Genomic DNA, 16,321 nt, shown 5'->3' on the forward strand with positions numbered 1-16,321 from the left:
TTTCTTTAAGAGGTTTTAATAATAAATTGTTATAGATGGAAGACAAAGAACTGTTACAGATGGAAGACTGCTCAGAGATCCTCAGCTCACTGTCCCCCAATGTTTCAGGGTGATGCTGGGAGCCCTTGCGACCAAGGAGAGCTACAGGGAGCCCAGAGTCTTGCTTTGCTCCAGGACCCTCAAGGAATGACTTCAACTACTCCCACCACATTCAGTTCCAGCAATTCACTTATTCTTCCATGGTACTTTGAAGCAGAGTGCCCAAATCCACCCAATGATTTCCACAATCTCTCTCTGGTCCTGTGAAGAGACCCCTGCTTACTTCAGCCCCTTTTGCTTTTCACTCTGCTGATTTCCATGTACAACTCCCTTTAGGTAGTCCTGCCCTGAAGGGACAAGCTGCACAACAGGCAGCACCTACTTAAAGACCAACGTTGTACACTAAGCTCATTCTGGTTTTACATACTTATCTCTGTTTTCTGGATCAAAGGGAGAAGAGTAGCATCCTTGCGGTTTCCAGCGATTTTTTCTGCATAAATTAGGGTAAGTCATGCCTGTGATATTTCATGCCTTGGCAGAACACGGCTGCTCAAGACAAGAAATGTACTTCCTGAACAAGAAGGGCAGATAGAAATCTCTCTTACAAACCCACATTATTCCTCCCCCTCAGCCAACTGCTGCCGCTTGTCAAGCTCATCTGGAAATGACATTCAGCTGATTAATCCTTATCAGGCATCAGCCAAGGCAACCAAACAGCTCTGGCTTGTTCAGGGGGGAGTATTGAGAGAGGCAGCTCACCAGTACATCAATGCTTCTGTTTCACTAGCAAGCATCCAAGAGGACATGAAAGTGCTACCAAGGTTCCCAGGACTGATAAACAACTCTCTCAGCTGGGATAAGAGACACAATTGGAATACTGATTTCATGCCCTTGAGCGATGGGAATTTTCAGAAAACATGCAGAGGAAACCTCTAGGTTAATTTCTCTGTGGAGTGTGCAGCAAATGCTACCACCAAAGCATCAAACAGGGATTTAAAATTGCTCATTCCTCAACAAAAGGAGTTGCTGCTTCTAATTTTCCTTGACCATTGCTCCTGATCTCCACGCTGCTCCATCTCAGTAGTCCTCATTTTTCCAGCTTCCTGCCTCTCTGAGACAACATACCTGAAGCCACCACAACCATGCCAGCCAGCTTTACAGTGCCTCAGTCTCCCAAAGCATAAGGAAAAGGCTGAGTGTGACAATGGAAGGTCATTTAGGATGCCTTTGGAAGATGTTGCACAGCTGGACAGACAAAACCATATGGCACGTGCACTGAGCTTCTCAAGAATTAAAGTTTTGGTCTCTAGCAACAACTACTTGCTGGCACACCAAGATAAGCAGATTTCACTCCCCACAGGTCCACAGCAGCAAAATAGATGCAGGGAACTCTGCTCACAGTGGGACTTGGGAATAGCAAAATCCTTCCTCATTTAAGTATAAAAATGAAACTGCACAAGCCAGCAAGAACTGATGCTGCCAATGTGTTCACAATGCCATAAATTTTGCTTAGATAATGCAACAACTACAGCACTAACAGCCACTTCATAGCTCTTCCAATATTAAGAAATGAGTAGACAAGAACTTTGCTCGTAATGTCCTTCCCCCACTGAAGCTAAAACGTTAAGATTTGTTTCTTTCACTAAGGATTTCTTCCCAGAAGTCCAGAATAACAATAGCCTCCTCATTTATCCATATCACATCCTTCCCTGTGAAAAAAAATTCTTGCAGTCATCCTGAAAACAAGAGTCAACCCAGTTGAAGGAGTTCATACAGAAAGGGATATTGCGATTTCTTTTTGCTAAAGGCAATCAGAATTGCCTATCCATGAATTTAAGAAACACCAGCACTGGCACAATTAAAAATTTCTATTACACAGGAGGGACCAGCCAGTCCATTCTTACCCCAGAGTTCCCCGGCCTGACATGGGAGGACTTGGTGGTTTTTGTGTAGGCGGATTTGTTCTTGACAAGGTGCCAGTTCTTGCAGGCTGGTTATTTCCATGCTGAAATAAGGGAAAACATGATTTTATTTTTATAACAGAGCAGCTCTATTACTGACAGCTTTTTTTTTTTTTTTAAGTGTAAGAATATGAAGTGAGAATTCCCAGACAGCTGTCAAACAGCAAGTTTTCAGCTACACGAGACAGACACCAGTAAATACAAAGAGTCTAAACACAAGCTTAATGTTATTTTCACTATTAATTAACAACAGACATCAGAAAGGTAGGCAATTGACAAGTTCATGCAGAAATGTCTTCTATCATTTTTTTTCCTTAAAGGGAAGCCACATTTGTATTCATTGTCATTCAGATGTTAATAATTTAAATCAAACTTTAACACTGACTATAAAATACAGCCAGTATGGCCCAGGAATTTCTCAATCTGCCCCTGCTATATGACTAGCAGAGTCATTCAGGTTGTCTGGGAAGTCTCCTGCAAAAAATGTAAGTGAAGGGAATCAAGGCATCTACTAAATTCAGAGCAAAGCACTATATGTGTTAGAGAAATTAATGCATCTATGTATAAACGCAGATGTCAATGTATCACAGATATATTGACAGGCTAAATGCTGTAAATGAAAAAAAAAAGTATAGCATGTTTAATCTAGATATCCTATGGAAAGCAGAAGAGAGTGTAAGAGAGCGCTAGTTTTCAGTTTTAATGGCTCTGCAGCCTCTACTATCAGTCACATGAGGCACTGTGGGTCAAAGGAGAAATAACACTTCTTACCTTGGCTTTTAGCCACTTAACGTTGGCAAAAAAGGGGGGGAAAAAGGTAGAAATTAATGGCAGATCCATCACAACTGATATGACAGGTTAAACTAAAGATAATCACATTTTAAAGAAATAATTTGTGTCTACTGATAATTAGCTCATCCCAGTACACTAAGAGAAATTCTGCTGTGTCAGTTATTGAAAAATTTGATGTCTGATGAAGAGGCCACAGGAAAATATCTCGTGTCAAAATTAAGTTTAGCTAAGCCTTGCCAGATATGTCTGCCAGGTTCCTCATGGGCAGTAAAGGGTTGAAAAGCCCTCTGCTGACCATTCAAGTCCAAAACCACATCAGTGCTATTTCAGTGGCAATATACACTTAAGAAGTCTTTCACAAAACCACAGTTTCAGCAATATGCAGAGAATTGACAGGCCTGTTGCTTTTACACTTAACCTCTGGATGTTTTCAAGAAATCCTAGCTGCTGCATTGAATGGTAAATAAAGAAAAGGGAATTTTTAAACAGGATGAGCAGCAGCGCCTTTCACCTCTGGTTTATTGATTGAAATCTGATTCAAGCCAGCACAATGCTGGCTGCTCAAAACCGTTTTGGCAGAGATATAATGATTGTTATTCTGAAATTTTAGCTCTTAGAATCAAGTCATTCTATGACTCCACTGTATCGTTTTAACAGCCTTCATGACTGCAGAGGGAAAAAAATATCAAAACTTGCCCTCATGAGGAAAATTTAACATTTTAAATAAACTCAAGCCAAGTTCTCCCATTTTGGAGGGAACAAGGGGGTCATGGGAGCATGGGTCAGGGGGATAGGCACTCATATGTTTGAAAGGGTTAATTTAATTTCACCAATTTAAAAAAAAGGTCAATACAAATACCCAAACCAAAATGATCCCAATGCTTTTTTTGAGGTTGTTTGGAATTAAACTGTTACTTCCAGAACAAGCCTTCCCAGGCAGAGCATTTCAAACTGTGAGTTTGCATCTTCTCCTCCTCCAGGAAACACAGACTAGTTTAAAGGCATCCATTAACTCAGTAAAAAAATGTAATTAAAACATGCAATACAGCAAACGTGCATTTGAGACTTCTGACAGGGTCTGCAAAACCAATGAAAAACAGCTTGCTTACAGCTGAAAAAGTATGGTTTACCAATCAAATGAGGTTGAAAGCCACTGCCCTTAAATTATTCATATTACAAGAATAGGAACATAAATCCTGTTCCAAAATTCAGATTACAAAGTTTAGCTCTGGTAAGTAAATTTGAAGGTCAACCCATTTACTCCCAGCCTGGGCAGAAGTTCATCAGCAGAGTTCACAGGCATTTAAACCACCTCTGTCTCCACATACTCATTTCATGGATAAACATGCAGATTCAGTTCCCAAGATGCCAGAGTACTCTCCCAAGTAGTGTATTTTTAAAACAGGCCTTTAGTAATGAAATTTACTTTCTCTTCTCACAGGAATATGTGACCCTTCTCCTCACTTCACCAGTTGCCAACAGCAATGGCATAATACAAGGAATTTGTTAAAGGAGGCCAAACAAATTAAACTCTTGGTTCTGTCCTTCCCCAGCAGACATAGCTAGAAATTTTTTGAAGGTTTAAAAGGAAGGGTGCCATGGCCACTACTACTAAATTTGCCTGCCTCAAAAATACGAAAGCAAAAAGCTTCTTTCCTTTCCTTCCCTGGTGCTGTGTCACTCAGCATTTATGGTGAGTACCTTCCACCCCCCTCCTAATCCCCGCTATATTCTGTCTCCACTGCAGTGACAGTATGGATATCAACATGTAGCACAGATTCACTTAATCTTCCTCTTACTTCAGACCTTTCTACTGCTAAGTACACCAAACATTTATCTGAAGTCCAACAGCTCTCGACCTTTATTCCTGTCTCTAGGACTACATCAGGTGAGCTTCGTCTCTTTTGCTACCAGTTAAACGCTATACAGACAGATACACACACGATTGTTCAGAAGAATTAGAAACTGCTGTCATACTGCTTTCTATATGTAAAAAGGTCTGTAGATATCCTCTCTGTTGTTGTCAACATAAACAAGAGTCATTCAGGCAGGAAAACAGGCGGCCAGAACAGAAAAGGAACTGGGATTCACATGGGAAAGCAACTCCTGATCCAAAAGACCTAAGTAAGGGGGGAAAGCAAATGAACCAAAGAAATATGAACCATGTGGCTATTTAATCATGGTTAACAAGCTAATTAATTAAGAGGAGACTTTTTTTACTTATTGGCTGAGCTTATTAGGTCACCATTGCTGCATTTTTTGGTCTGAAAACCAAATGTGATGCTTTCCAAGCAATTTAAAAACCTGCCTGGAATCGAGAGCAGTTAATGCAGCAGCGTCTAGACTCACTGTGATTTGAAGAAGAAGGTGAAAAAAGGCAGCAGAAAACATAAAGGAGTGCCAGGTAGGTGCTTAATGTATATGCAAGCATCTCTCCACAAATGCCTCTAGGCCAGCCAGCCTGTTGGGAGAACATGACCACCACCAAGTGCCTGATCAGTACCAGGAAGGTCAGAGCCAGGAGGGAGGGACAGGCAGGGCATGAGGAGGAGAAGCGGTAGCATGCACACAGTTCACAGCTTGAAGAGGGAAGAGACTGTTCTGAGAGGGTATAAAATAAGAGACAGGAGGTGTAAAATGAAAAAAGCTTAGTCAAATGAAGAGCATTGCTGAGAACTCCAGCAGAAGCTGTGAGGAGCATGATTCCATTCTCCTCCTGCTACTTGTATTACTGCACACACAGGAGACAGTTCTCAACCCAAGACCAGCATCCTGCATGACACACATCAGAACAGTCTGTAGGCTTGCTGGGAATGCTTGTGATGCTGAGGGTGAGAACTAGACAGACCAGGATGTTCCCAGAAAGGAAATAGGATAGGCAGCAGTATTGGTTGGGGTTTCTCGCAACGATATAGCAGATCATGTTTTAAGGAAGCAAGCAGAACAATCTTGCCTTTCCAGGGAAAACCCAACAAACAGTGGCTGTCCTGGATAAAGCTTTAAGGGCTGCCCCAAAACTAGGAGAAAGAAACCACAATCTCAAGTTTGAGGAGTAAGAGTCAATGCTGCTCATTTCCAACATGTTACAGCTAGGGCAGTGACATATCCATAGGGTTTGGACAGCATGGGAGAGCAGGCTGGCCTAGGACTGAGAGCCAGCAATAGACTGGAAAGGAGCAAAGCAATCAAGGCAACAGGCACAACAGGTGCTTGCAACAGCCATGCAAGGCATTTATCAAAGCCAAAATTGAGGCTGCTCCTGTAACTCATGCCAGGAATTCAAAGCACCTGGACTTCAGCTGTGGGTTTGCAAGAGCAAGTAGTGACTGCTAGTACCAAGAGACTTGTTTGCTTAAGGCAACTCTTTTGGCAATTCCAGCACACTCAGTTCTGGTAGTCTGAGGAGTACAAAAACACCTGCTGCCAAAGGCAGTACTGCAGGTTGCTGTACCTGAGGACAAAGGGACAAGACCAAGAATGGCATGAAAAGGAAGGGTGTGAGGAAGTCAAAAGTACCCACTAGTAGTCAGAGGACGCCAAGACATCAAGGGACTCCACTGGCTGCCCTCAGGAGGCAGCCATCTAACTGTTTTTAATAGCTTTCATGCCAAGGAACAAGTCATGGGGGAATATTAGTTATGATTCAGGGAACTATAAATCTATCATTTGAGCTATAAACTGTGCTTGGAAAACTAGGGGTAGGGATGATTGCAAATAACTCACTTATGTGAGCAAATTTATCTGTAAGGACACAAAAGACCACCTGCACACAGAAGCAAAATCCTTATCATGCTGATATTCAGCAAGTTTCTCCTGCACATTTCAGCTATGAACTCTCCAATTTCAGAGTGCAGAAGCTTCAAATCTCTGTGCAGGTTGTACTTCCCCTGCTGTATTCACTCATTATTTCTCTGACTCCTGAATTTAAAGAGCCAATTCCACTATATATCCTGCTATATCCAGGATGACTGAAAGAGGTCATTAAAGACCACCCAATATAAATGCTCTTCAATGGAAACAAGGGTTTAAAGTGTGCCAGTCTGATCTCCATTAATAGCAATTATCTGGTGAACTTGAAACTTTAACACATGGGGTCTGTAAAAGCAATATTCAGCCTAAAACAGGTTATCTTTGACCAATAATCACCATTGTCAGCCACAACAGAAAAAAACCCCACTTGGTCACTCTAGACTCTTTAGTCAACTTCCCTTTTACTTAAAAAGGTACTTCCTTTATGAATCATGGGAGAATACCCCTACAGAAAGGCAGCTGGCCAAAAGACCTTTTGAAATGCTATTATGTGTGTACAGCTAGACAATTTTGTAGAAGATTGCCTCTTCTCTCATTGGTGGGGCAGCTCTGAAATACTACATTGGTAACACAGAGCAAGAAAAACAGAAGCTGGAAAGGTGCTTGTGTGTGAAGGTAGGGATTGCCTGAGGAAATGATAGAGTAAAGCACCAAGCCTAGAACATGGTTTCCTTACAGAAATCAAGATACAGAGTTTGGTAGAATATGTAATCAAAGATGTTCAGCAGGCAGATTGTATATGGGTGTCAGACACTCAGGGTAAAACACTTCTGCCACACTAGTTTTGTGCAGTTTTAAAGAAATTATGCCTGTGTCTCAACTTTCTTAGCAGAATGTCTCTATTTCCTTATAGTCTATAGTAAAGCAGACTATTTTCAGGAAAGGTAGGTTTCAAATTAGTATTTCTTTAAAAATTGAACATATGTAGGGAAGTTTCTCTTCAGGGAAATTTAACTTCTCCTGCTAATATTTGCAACCTAGTCATTAGTCTTCTGTTAAGAGCAACCAGATGTAGCTTGTCAGTACTGCTTCTCTCCTTTATTTTTCTTTTCTTTTTTTTTTTTTTTTGTTTAACTTTCCAATTAAAAAGCATTAGCATGCAAAAACCTGTTGTGGATTATAGACAAACTTAACATTGTTCTCTCAGCACTCATGAGTCTTGTTCAGAGAAAGATACCTAGATTCCTGCTTTTAAATTATTCAAGATTTTTCAGTTGAGTTGGTGACATTGAATCTAACTATAATAAAGTAAGACTAGCATTAAAAAAAAAAAAAAGAAAATAAAGAGACCTCAAAGTGTTGAGTTTCCTTTGCAAGCTGAAAGGCTTGAAACCTGCATTATGTCAGATGGCACTGGGCACATTTCTGACTTTCCAGTAGCAAGTGCCCTATGGAAAGCACACAGTGTTAACACTCACAACAGAGTCATTAGAGTTGGCAACAGGAAGTTCCTTTTTCCCCCCAGAGAAGCATTCTTTACCCTACAGCAATATTTACTGTTTGGCCGTGACCCCAGAGGGATGATGCGACATTAATGAAATTGGCAACATGACATCCTTTGAAGCGTGAATGTCTGACGGAGGCTGGTAAGGGGACAAAGGCAGCAGCAGCAGCTCCAGCGCAGGAGCTCTATCTCACTTGGGTTTTATTAGGGTGAATTATTTAAAATTTAATATTCCAGCAGCTACACATAAAAAGTCTTATCCTAAAGGGTAAGTAAGCTTGGTGAGGTAGCCTTTCACCCTCACATCAGCATCTCATCTACATTTTTGTTTTGCACTGACACCGATAAAAGCATATGAACTGCAGACAAGAAGGCCATGCTGAGAAGCACAAGAGTAAGAGCAAGACCCCCTTCTCTAAGCTTAGTGTTTGTCAAGTTCTGGCCCAATCCCTACTTTAAAGGAGTCCAACTTCCATTTGCTTGAGAAACATTTCTGAATGCTTAACTCCTGTTTAACTTTCTGGGCTCAAATGCTTCTTACGGCTTTCATGCGCTAAATGCAAATTTCTTTATGGTGACAAAATTACAATTTTTTTCCTTAAAAATAAAACTGAAATGGGATCAATCTTCGTATACAATTGAAGTTTTGAAGAACTATTAGTTCCATAAAATAAATTTGATCCAATTACAGCTATTGGGCATTTCAACTAAGCATGCATTCAATGTTTTATCTGCCTTTAACCATAAGGCATCATCACTTCAATTTCCTACTTAGCTGCTATTTTACAAATTGCTGCAATTCTACCTGCCTTCTATTCAAAAAGAAGATTATTATAAATTCAAAGGCCAATTTGAATTTGGTTTTTAAGTGGAAATTTAAAATTTTTAAGGCAGCTTCCAAAGCCTCCTCCTCCCCGCTCTTAAACTAAGAATTTTCTGTATGAGTAATTGTGTTTGACCTATTTATTTGCTGGCACGGTATTTTTTTCTTTCCTTTCACAAAAAAAAGAAGAGGAGGAAGGAAATGCTAAAGTAGCCTCTGCCTAATAATTTTCAAGCTCTACACAGGAAGGTAGATAACAACACTTACTCTTGTTTACAAAGAATTACTTGAGCTACATTCCCCTATGCCCAGAGGGTGACAGCTGAGCAACCATTTAAAAGACCAGCAAAAATGCCTCCCTGTGTGTTTCTTGGAGGCATCAACATATATTTGTAATGCAAAGGAAAACCCTCATGATTTGGACTGATCCCAGCCTCAGCTTCATAGGGACATATATTAAAAAAAAAACAAAACAAAACAACTTTTGGAGACATTGTCTGTATCTGTCCCGGCAAAGGGAAGGGGCAGGGAGTGCAACAGCTGGGGAACTTTGGGGCTGCCATGGAGGTTTCAGGCTGAAGGAGAAAGCACCTCTGTGATCCTAGGATGCTCCACAAAAGCTTTTCAACCAAGATCGTGCTGGAGGAGGAAACAGCACTGACCTCAAAGGAAGTGTCTCCCATCAGTGAGGAAACTGCTACGGAGAGCAGCTGCTTACCCACCACTGCCACCTCCACCCTCACCTGCCCCCACAGAAATTGCTGCATGCATGTGAGACACAGGGGGGCATGCAGAACCCTTCTCCATGCCCTAAGCACATGCATCTGCTTTTGTATCCTTTCTACACAGCCACAACAAGCAGAGACAAACAAAGAAAATGAACTGTGAGTATACACACAAGGTGGTTTTGCATTTGCTCAGATGGAAGACATATGGTGAAGACAGCATTTACCCTGAGGATTACACACCTCCCTAATTTCATTATTTAACTCTGTGAGACATTTTTATCTACACTTTCCATATGAAACAATTCAGGATCACCCCATAAAATATACTGCATATTTAAACAACATTTTTCCTAGGATCAATATTTAAATACATAAAAGCAGAAACAGGCATAATCCAGTTGAATCCAATATCCTTGATTTTTCCTCCTTGTATTTTTCCTTTATGCTTCTTTATCAAATCCTACACCAGAACAGAGTCCCACTAACAGCAATAAATTGTCATCTACAGATTTCCAAGTGTTGTATAAATTTTATTTAATATCTAAATGCCAATATATGTGTTGTGCTGTATCTTATTGACAGCTGGTACAACAGAAAACATTCAAGGATCTGCAAGTTAGTCAAACTGACAACTGTTCTAAGCAGACCTCAAACTTTTTTCTCAGGAAAAACATGGTTTCTAAGGCCTTAGTGGACATGTTGCTGTCTAACTTGGGGTGAAATCTTTGTCCAAGAAAATAAAACTTAACAAAGACTGAAGCATCTTTTAAGACCACTCTGGACAAGTTTGTAATTCAGTTTATTGTATGTTCTCCTCTAAGTGTAGATTCAAGAGGCAACTCAGATTCGCAGCATCATCTTTCATTTGTGCTGACTTGCAACAGGACTTGATCCAGCTTGTGAAGTTGTTTTGGTTTGATTTTCTGGTAACATCACTGCCTACATTTAGGTGACTAAGTAAGCTACTTCCATCAGAACCTTGATGTGTGTCACACTTGGAACCCAAGTAAAAAGATGCCTCAAACATTTAATTGTGTCATTAACTCAGCACACTCTTTTCAACAGTGTCTCTAATGCACGGCAGCCACCTTGAACTACATACCTGAAGTCTGGCTGGCAGTTTATTTCATTTGTGTAACAAGTCTACATAGAAAATATCAACTGTTTCATGCCTTTGACAGGTGTAAAATAGACTCAGGCAAGTCACTCAAAAAAACAATATCAAGATATAATTTGCAGCTGTCTTGTAATTGAGTTGGCAATTTGGTTATTACTAGAGGCTTTTTTACCTCTGAGAAGACCAAGCTTTCAGTATAGAATAAACCACTAACATTCAAAAAAACCTCTACCAAAACCATTCCATAAGAACCGCCTAGAAATGAGTGAACAGCACCCACTAAAAAAAGAGGGTCACATGAATAAAGATAGTAGTACTCCCAAAAGCAAATACTGATATTGGAAGATGCAACAGCTAACGCTTAATAAGCTCAGCCTTCATGGATCAAGCAACCTGTTTTGAGTCTGCATAACACAAGTAGTTCAGCAAAGCATCAATTTCAGAGACTAATAGTAATTATTTGACTTTTAAAGTCTTCTACAGCACTTGATCCCTGGAGCACTTAAATGCAAAGCCAATAACCTGGCATTGAATTTCTGTACTCTCTATTCGTAGAGCATTCTCCTCAAGTGCAGGCTGTACTGAAAAATCATCAGTTTCTCTGACTCCAGTGTTTCTATTTTATAGCAATTCAGAACACGTCTGTCTGTGTCAGGCTTCTACACAAGACTTATTCATCAAGACTGGCTTAATTTCTTACTGAAAAACAATCCTGAGTTACAGGTTTAATACAGGTTCACCTATAAACAAAAAAAAAATCAGGTAATCTAAAGTCACTACATTAATTCATAGTCTACAGCTATCATGGTATAGACCTGCTTTCTAACTTGTGTTGGAATTAGACTCATGTGGACATTTGGAGGGCTACTACAAAGCAGGAGGTACCCTGGTCTCTGTTGTGCCAAGTAATTCCAAAGATCTGTTCCTCAAGCTCAGCAATTCAAAGGGCACATGATGGGCTGATACAGCTGCACAATCACTGACCAGAGCACATCAAGAGGATGTGCTATCCTTTAGAGGATACAAAGGTTTTGAAAAAATGCCATCCAAGAGAAGATTATTGCAAACTGAATATACCTTGAACACCTGATCTAGAGGGATACAAAAGTATTTTTTACAAAAAGATGACCAGGGAGCAAATGGTGTTATATTAATTCACTCCAACTACAACCATTTCAAGAGAAGTAGACATTATCTTACTGAGGTTTTTATTTAGAGAAAAGGAAAGTTAGGCTGTCCAATGGGAGTAAGACATCAAATGCCCCTGAGATTTAAAAGCAAACTAGCTGCCCCTTTTTCTACTGTTCACCTACCAAAAAACCCCAACCTCACCAGCCAACTTCCCCATAAGAGACGACTTCCTTTATTTCTTTAGTTATTGAGGAAAACTGAGTGGCAGTGATAACTTAAGGCAGAGAAGGAAGTAGTGATAATTTTAAAAGTCAGTCACAGCTTTTTTTGACAAGTCATTAGCCTAAGATCATGAGCCATTATTTCCTGACACTGTAACTGTCACAGTCACAAGGGTAAGGGAAACATTGCTCAAAAACCCCTTACAGTAAAACAATCCATTATGTTATTGAAATGTTTGTATGCGGGAGCATATCACACCCATAATCCTTGCTATCATAAAGGAGCTAAACATTTTAGTATCAGTAACATTCTGCCCCAACCCTGTCTCCTGGTCTGTGTTACTTGGAGTCCTCAAGTGTCCAGGAGTTCTTACCTTCACGCCATGGCCAACATCATCCAGCACCGTGTAGTCTATAGGTTTTCGAATATACCTTACAGGACGTTCCATGTTCGCTGGTGCTATAATTTTGTGAGTTCTTGATGTGTTCTTATTGGTCGTCAAAATGCCTATCTCTCTGCGAGCGACCTTTTCTTTATGGATGTCCACAGTCTAGATTAAAAACAAGAAAGTATGGGTTTCTTTAGGCATTTGCTGTTTTCTTTACAGAGCTAGCTACATGTTTAGGTTTCACTGTTAGACAAAGAGTCTGAACGTTAATGCTGCCGGAAGGATGCCAGTTTATTGATGAAATGAGTTTAATCTACACAAATGTTGTAAGAATATTACACCTTAATGAAATAACCAATATTAGTAATAAAATTACAATTATATGGTACTGCTTTGACACCCTAAAGACACTATGCAGATACAGTCCTCACAGATTAACCCTCAGTGTTCTTATGACTGACACTGGTAATAAATTACTCCAACTCCACAGCTGGGAAACCAGGACAGACAAGCTAAGCAATTTGCTCAGAGCCCCGGAGGGGACTCAGCTTGGGAAGTCTGTGCGGTAATTTCTTTCAGCAAAGCCATCAGTGCATATCAGAGTGAGAGTCTGCACAGGTAGGGACTAATTTCAGCACTGGGGCTAGTTTCAGTCATACTATTCACAGCAGCTTTACTGAAAGAATAAAACAAAGCTTTAAAGACGCAAGTAAAGGAATATAAAATACACTGCATTTTATTCAGAAAAAAAAAAAAGGAGACAAAGATCAGTCTGGCAGTCTGTGAAAAATCAAACTAAGCTTCACATAACAGACACATTCTTCTACATGGAATACAATCACAGCTTAAACCCTAGCTGAAGAACAAGTGCAAATCAAGCATTGGATGCCACAGAAGTCCTATTTCTAGGAAGCCTATTTCAAGATTCAGGGATTGAATGCACTGATTTAAGTACCTACTAGAACCTCAGGATCTCATTGAAGGTGATGGTAGCTGACAACAAAATGCCCCTTTGAGAAAAACCTCTCAAGCCACCACTTTATCCACTGAGGAAAATCAATCTTAGTCTATAAGCATCAATTCTTCCTGGAAAGGCTATCACAGAAAAAAAAATAGTGAAGGTTCACTGAAGAAAGAAAAATCTTTGCCATCCTAAATCCTACCTCATTTAGGTACATATCCAGAAATGGTTTAATCTAAAATGAATATTGTGATAGGCAAGGTTTTGTTTAGTGAAGCAAAGTCAAAGATAAAGCACAACAATTTCTGTTCCTGTATGAGGCAAGATAAAAAAGCAAGATTAGTATTCAGGAAATTAACATTTCTAGGAAAGCCAGCATTCAGTGGTCACTGTGAAATATCTTCAGCTGAACTGTTTTTTTCATTAACTGGTGCACATGCTCAAATAATCTTAAATTCTCCTGACTACAAAAAGACATGAACACCTAAGACCCTCCCTTAACAGCTCTGATAGGTGGCATTGCAAACTACAAGTGAGAATACAGGTAGGGAAGCATCTAAGAACAGTGATACCAAGCAATCTTGTTTTCACAGCTGCAAGCTAAATAACAGACTACTTGTAACACTGCAAAAGGTTCTTTTACTTTGAAAGCACACAGAATCTTAATAGAAATAAGAGTTTTAATTTTCCAGAGCAATGCAAGACATTAAGTGTGTATGTCTCCATTAGCTTATTTGGAATAAATTAATTAAATATCCCAGTAAAACTTTGGAATAAGCTTTATTGTTCTAAATGCTCACACTGTGAAAAATCCCTAAGTCAGGAATTTTAAAAATGCCTTTCCAAATAAGACAGTCCAATACACCAAGTATTTACCTACATGAGTGTATCAGGTATCACCCACTGCACCCACGTTTTCTCTGGCAGCCAATTTCACAGATGAGAGAATGAAGACTAAAGAATGAGATTAGTCTAATTTTTTCAAATGCATATATCATTTGCTCTTTTCCTTTCAGAGACTGAAACACACATATTAGTTCTGCCTTTTCAGTGTTTTCTTGATCTTGCTAAAAGAATTATGAGGGCTGTGCTATATGTTCATCTCTCTTCCAATTTTTCTGCACAACCTGAACTTTTCTGTACAATGATAACAGCAGATCTCAAACCATCTTACAAAACTCTTCAATAATAAGCAACTCTCCATATTTTGTAACACATGAGCACTGCATACGAGAGAAAAAGAATGAATTTCAAAGTCCCCTGAATAACAAAGCAATTTAGGAGGCTGAGAACATCAATTTTAAAAACATACAACAATGTTTCAAAGTTGGGTTCTCTAAAATACAGCTAGGTCCCTAGAAATAAATCCATGCTTCTACTTAATCCTCACAAACCAAATCTGTTGTTACTGAAAAACTCATTTTTTGTTCAGTGGATGGACAAAAATGCATCTTTATACTAAGAGTTCTCTTAACACTGATGGCAAAAGAAAAAAAACAAAACAAAACAAAACAAGGCATCTTTTTTTAGCAGGTAGTCCATGAAACTGACTTTTCCTCCCTGCAATGGACAATGAAAGTTCTGTAAGTTACTGGAACAGAGGATAAGAAATTCCAGGAACAGATGCTGTACCATACATGCTTTGGAAACTGACTCAAGTAATATTGCAACAAACTGCTGCTAATGAAAATACCTCTTAGAACAGGAAAATACTATATATTAATTTTATCAGTCAGCTTATCCAAAATTAATGGAGCAGTGATTTGTAAGGTCTTGGCATGAATTTCAGTGAGAAAAAGAAGAATATCTGTACCACAATGCAGGGCCAGCAACAGGGCACATATGTAAATCCTGAAAGGCATTTAGATATGCCTGTGCAAGACACTAATTTGCTGTTCAAAGCAAACAAGACTTCAACTCCTACCACATCTGGTGCACTGGAAAAGCAAGGCAGGATTTTACCCCTATGCAAAGCAAAGGCTCACAGCATATGCTTTGCCCAAAGCAATAGGCTGCCTGTCAGAGCTATCAGACAGCATCTCACCTCTTCAGGAAATTACTGGGCTTTTTTTAGATCTGCATATTATTAAGTCTTATGTGAACATTATGCAAAACAAAGCACACAACAATTGGTCATTCTTCCATTTTCATTTCTATCTGCTTGATGCTCATGTTGAAGTTGATTGTTTAGTCATATGTGAGACTTTTCACTTTCAAAAGAGGAAAAACTCAACACACAAGCAATTTTTAGTAGGACAGCAAAGCTTTCCAGCCAGTCAACAGTTAAATTTCCAAGAAAGACAAGCCACGTATACCAGGTAACAGCCAAAACAGACCATTCCCAAAGCTCTGATCACACTTGACATCTGCAGCTATGAGTGTTTGTTCTGATATGGTATCAAGACAGCTGAACAGTAGCTGGTTTGTGATTCATGCACAACACCCACTTCTCGATATCAAAGTTGGAGAGGAGCAAAGTATGGCTAACTGGCATGGGTTAACACAGGCTAACAGGCACTTGCAAGCAGTCAGACTAGCTTCAGGTATCTCTGACCTATGCTGAAACAAATACATAGGCATAATTTAAAATTTGGGGAAAAGGGCAGGGATTTTCACTCCTAGACAACATAATCCAGTGAGACAAAGCCCAGCTTTGTATTGATTTGGAGAAGAGGGAAAAGACAGTCTTTCCAGAAGCACAATGTGCTTCCTTTGGGAAGCAAATTTAAATGAACTTGACAAACAAACCCCTTTGCCATTACAACTGAGTGCCAGGGACTATGCCAGCTAATTCAGAAGCTTGGAGGTTGAAGGAACTGTTAATTATTAGCTGACTCCACTATTTGTCTTCTTTAAATCATATAAAATTTAAAAAACCCAACAGACAGTTGAACAACAGGATGTA

At 39.7% G+C, this 16,321-nt stretch overlaps 1 protein-coding gene across 9 annotated transcripts in view; it reads right to left on the reverse strand.

Moving 5' to 3' along the window:
* Nucleotides 1–16,321, reverse strand: part of ABI1 (abl interactor 1) — a 77,766-nt gene that overhangs the window by 15,829 nt on the left and 45,616 nt on the right. For 5 of the 9 annotated variants that reach the window (XM_084221170.1, XM_084221167.1, XM_084221171.1 and 2 more), the window contains exons 3-5: nt 12,441–12,617; nt 2,772–2,786; nt 1,944–2,044 (exon numbers count right to left, since the gene is read on the reverse strand). In XM_084221170.1, the coding sequence (XP_084077296.1) occupies nt 1,944–2,044; nt 2,772–2,786; nt 12,441–12,617 (293 nt within the window). The remainder of the gene's footprint in view (nt 1–1,943; nt 2,045–2,771; nt 2,787–12,440; nt 12,618–16,321) is intronic. The other 4 variants (XM_084221169.1, XM_084221172.1, XM_084221168.1 and 1 more) reach the window with 1 other exon arrangement.

The sequence above is a fragment of the Fringilla coelebs genome, assembly GCF_963513975.1.
Source record: "Fringilla coelebs genome assembly, chromosome: 1".
NCBI lineage: Eukaryota > Metazoa > Chordata > Aves > Passeriformes > Fringillidae > Fringilla > Fringilla coelebs.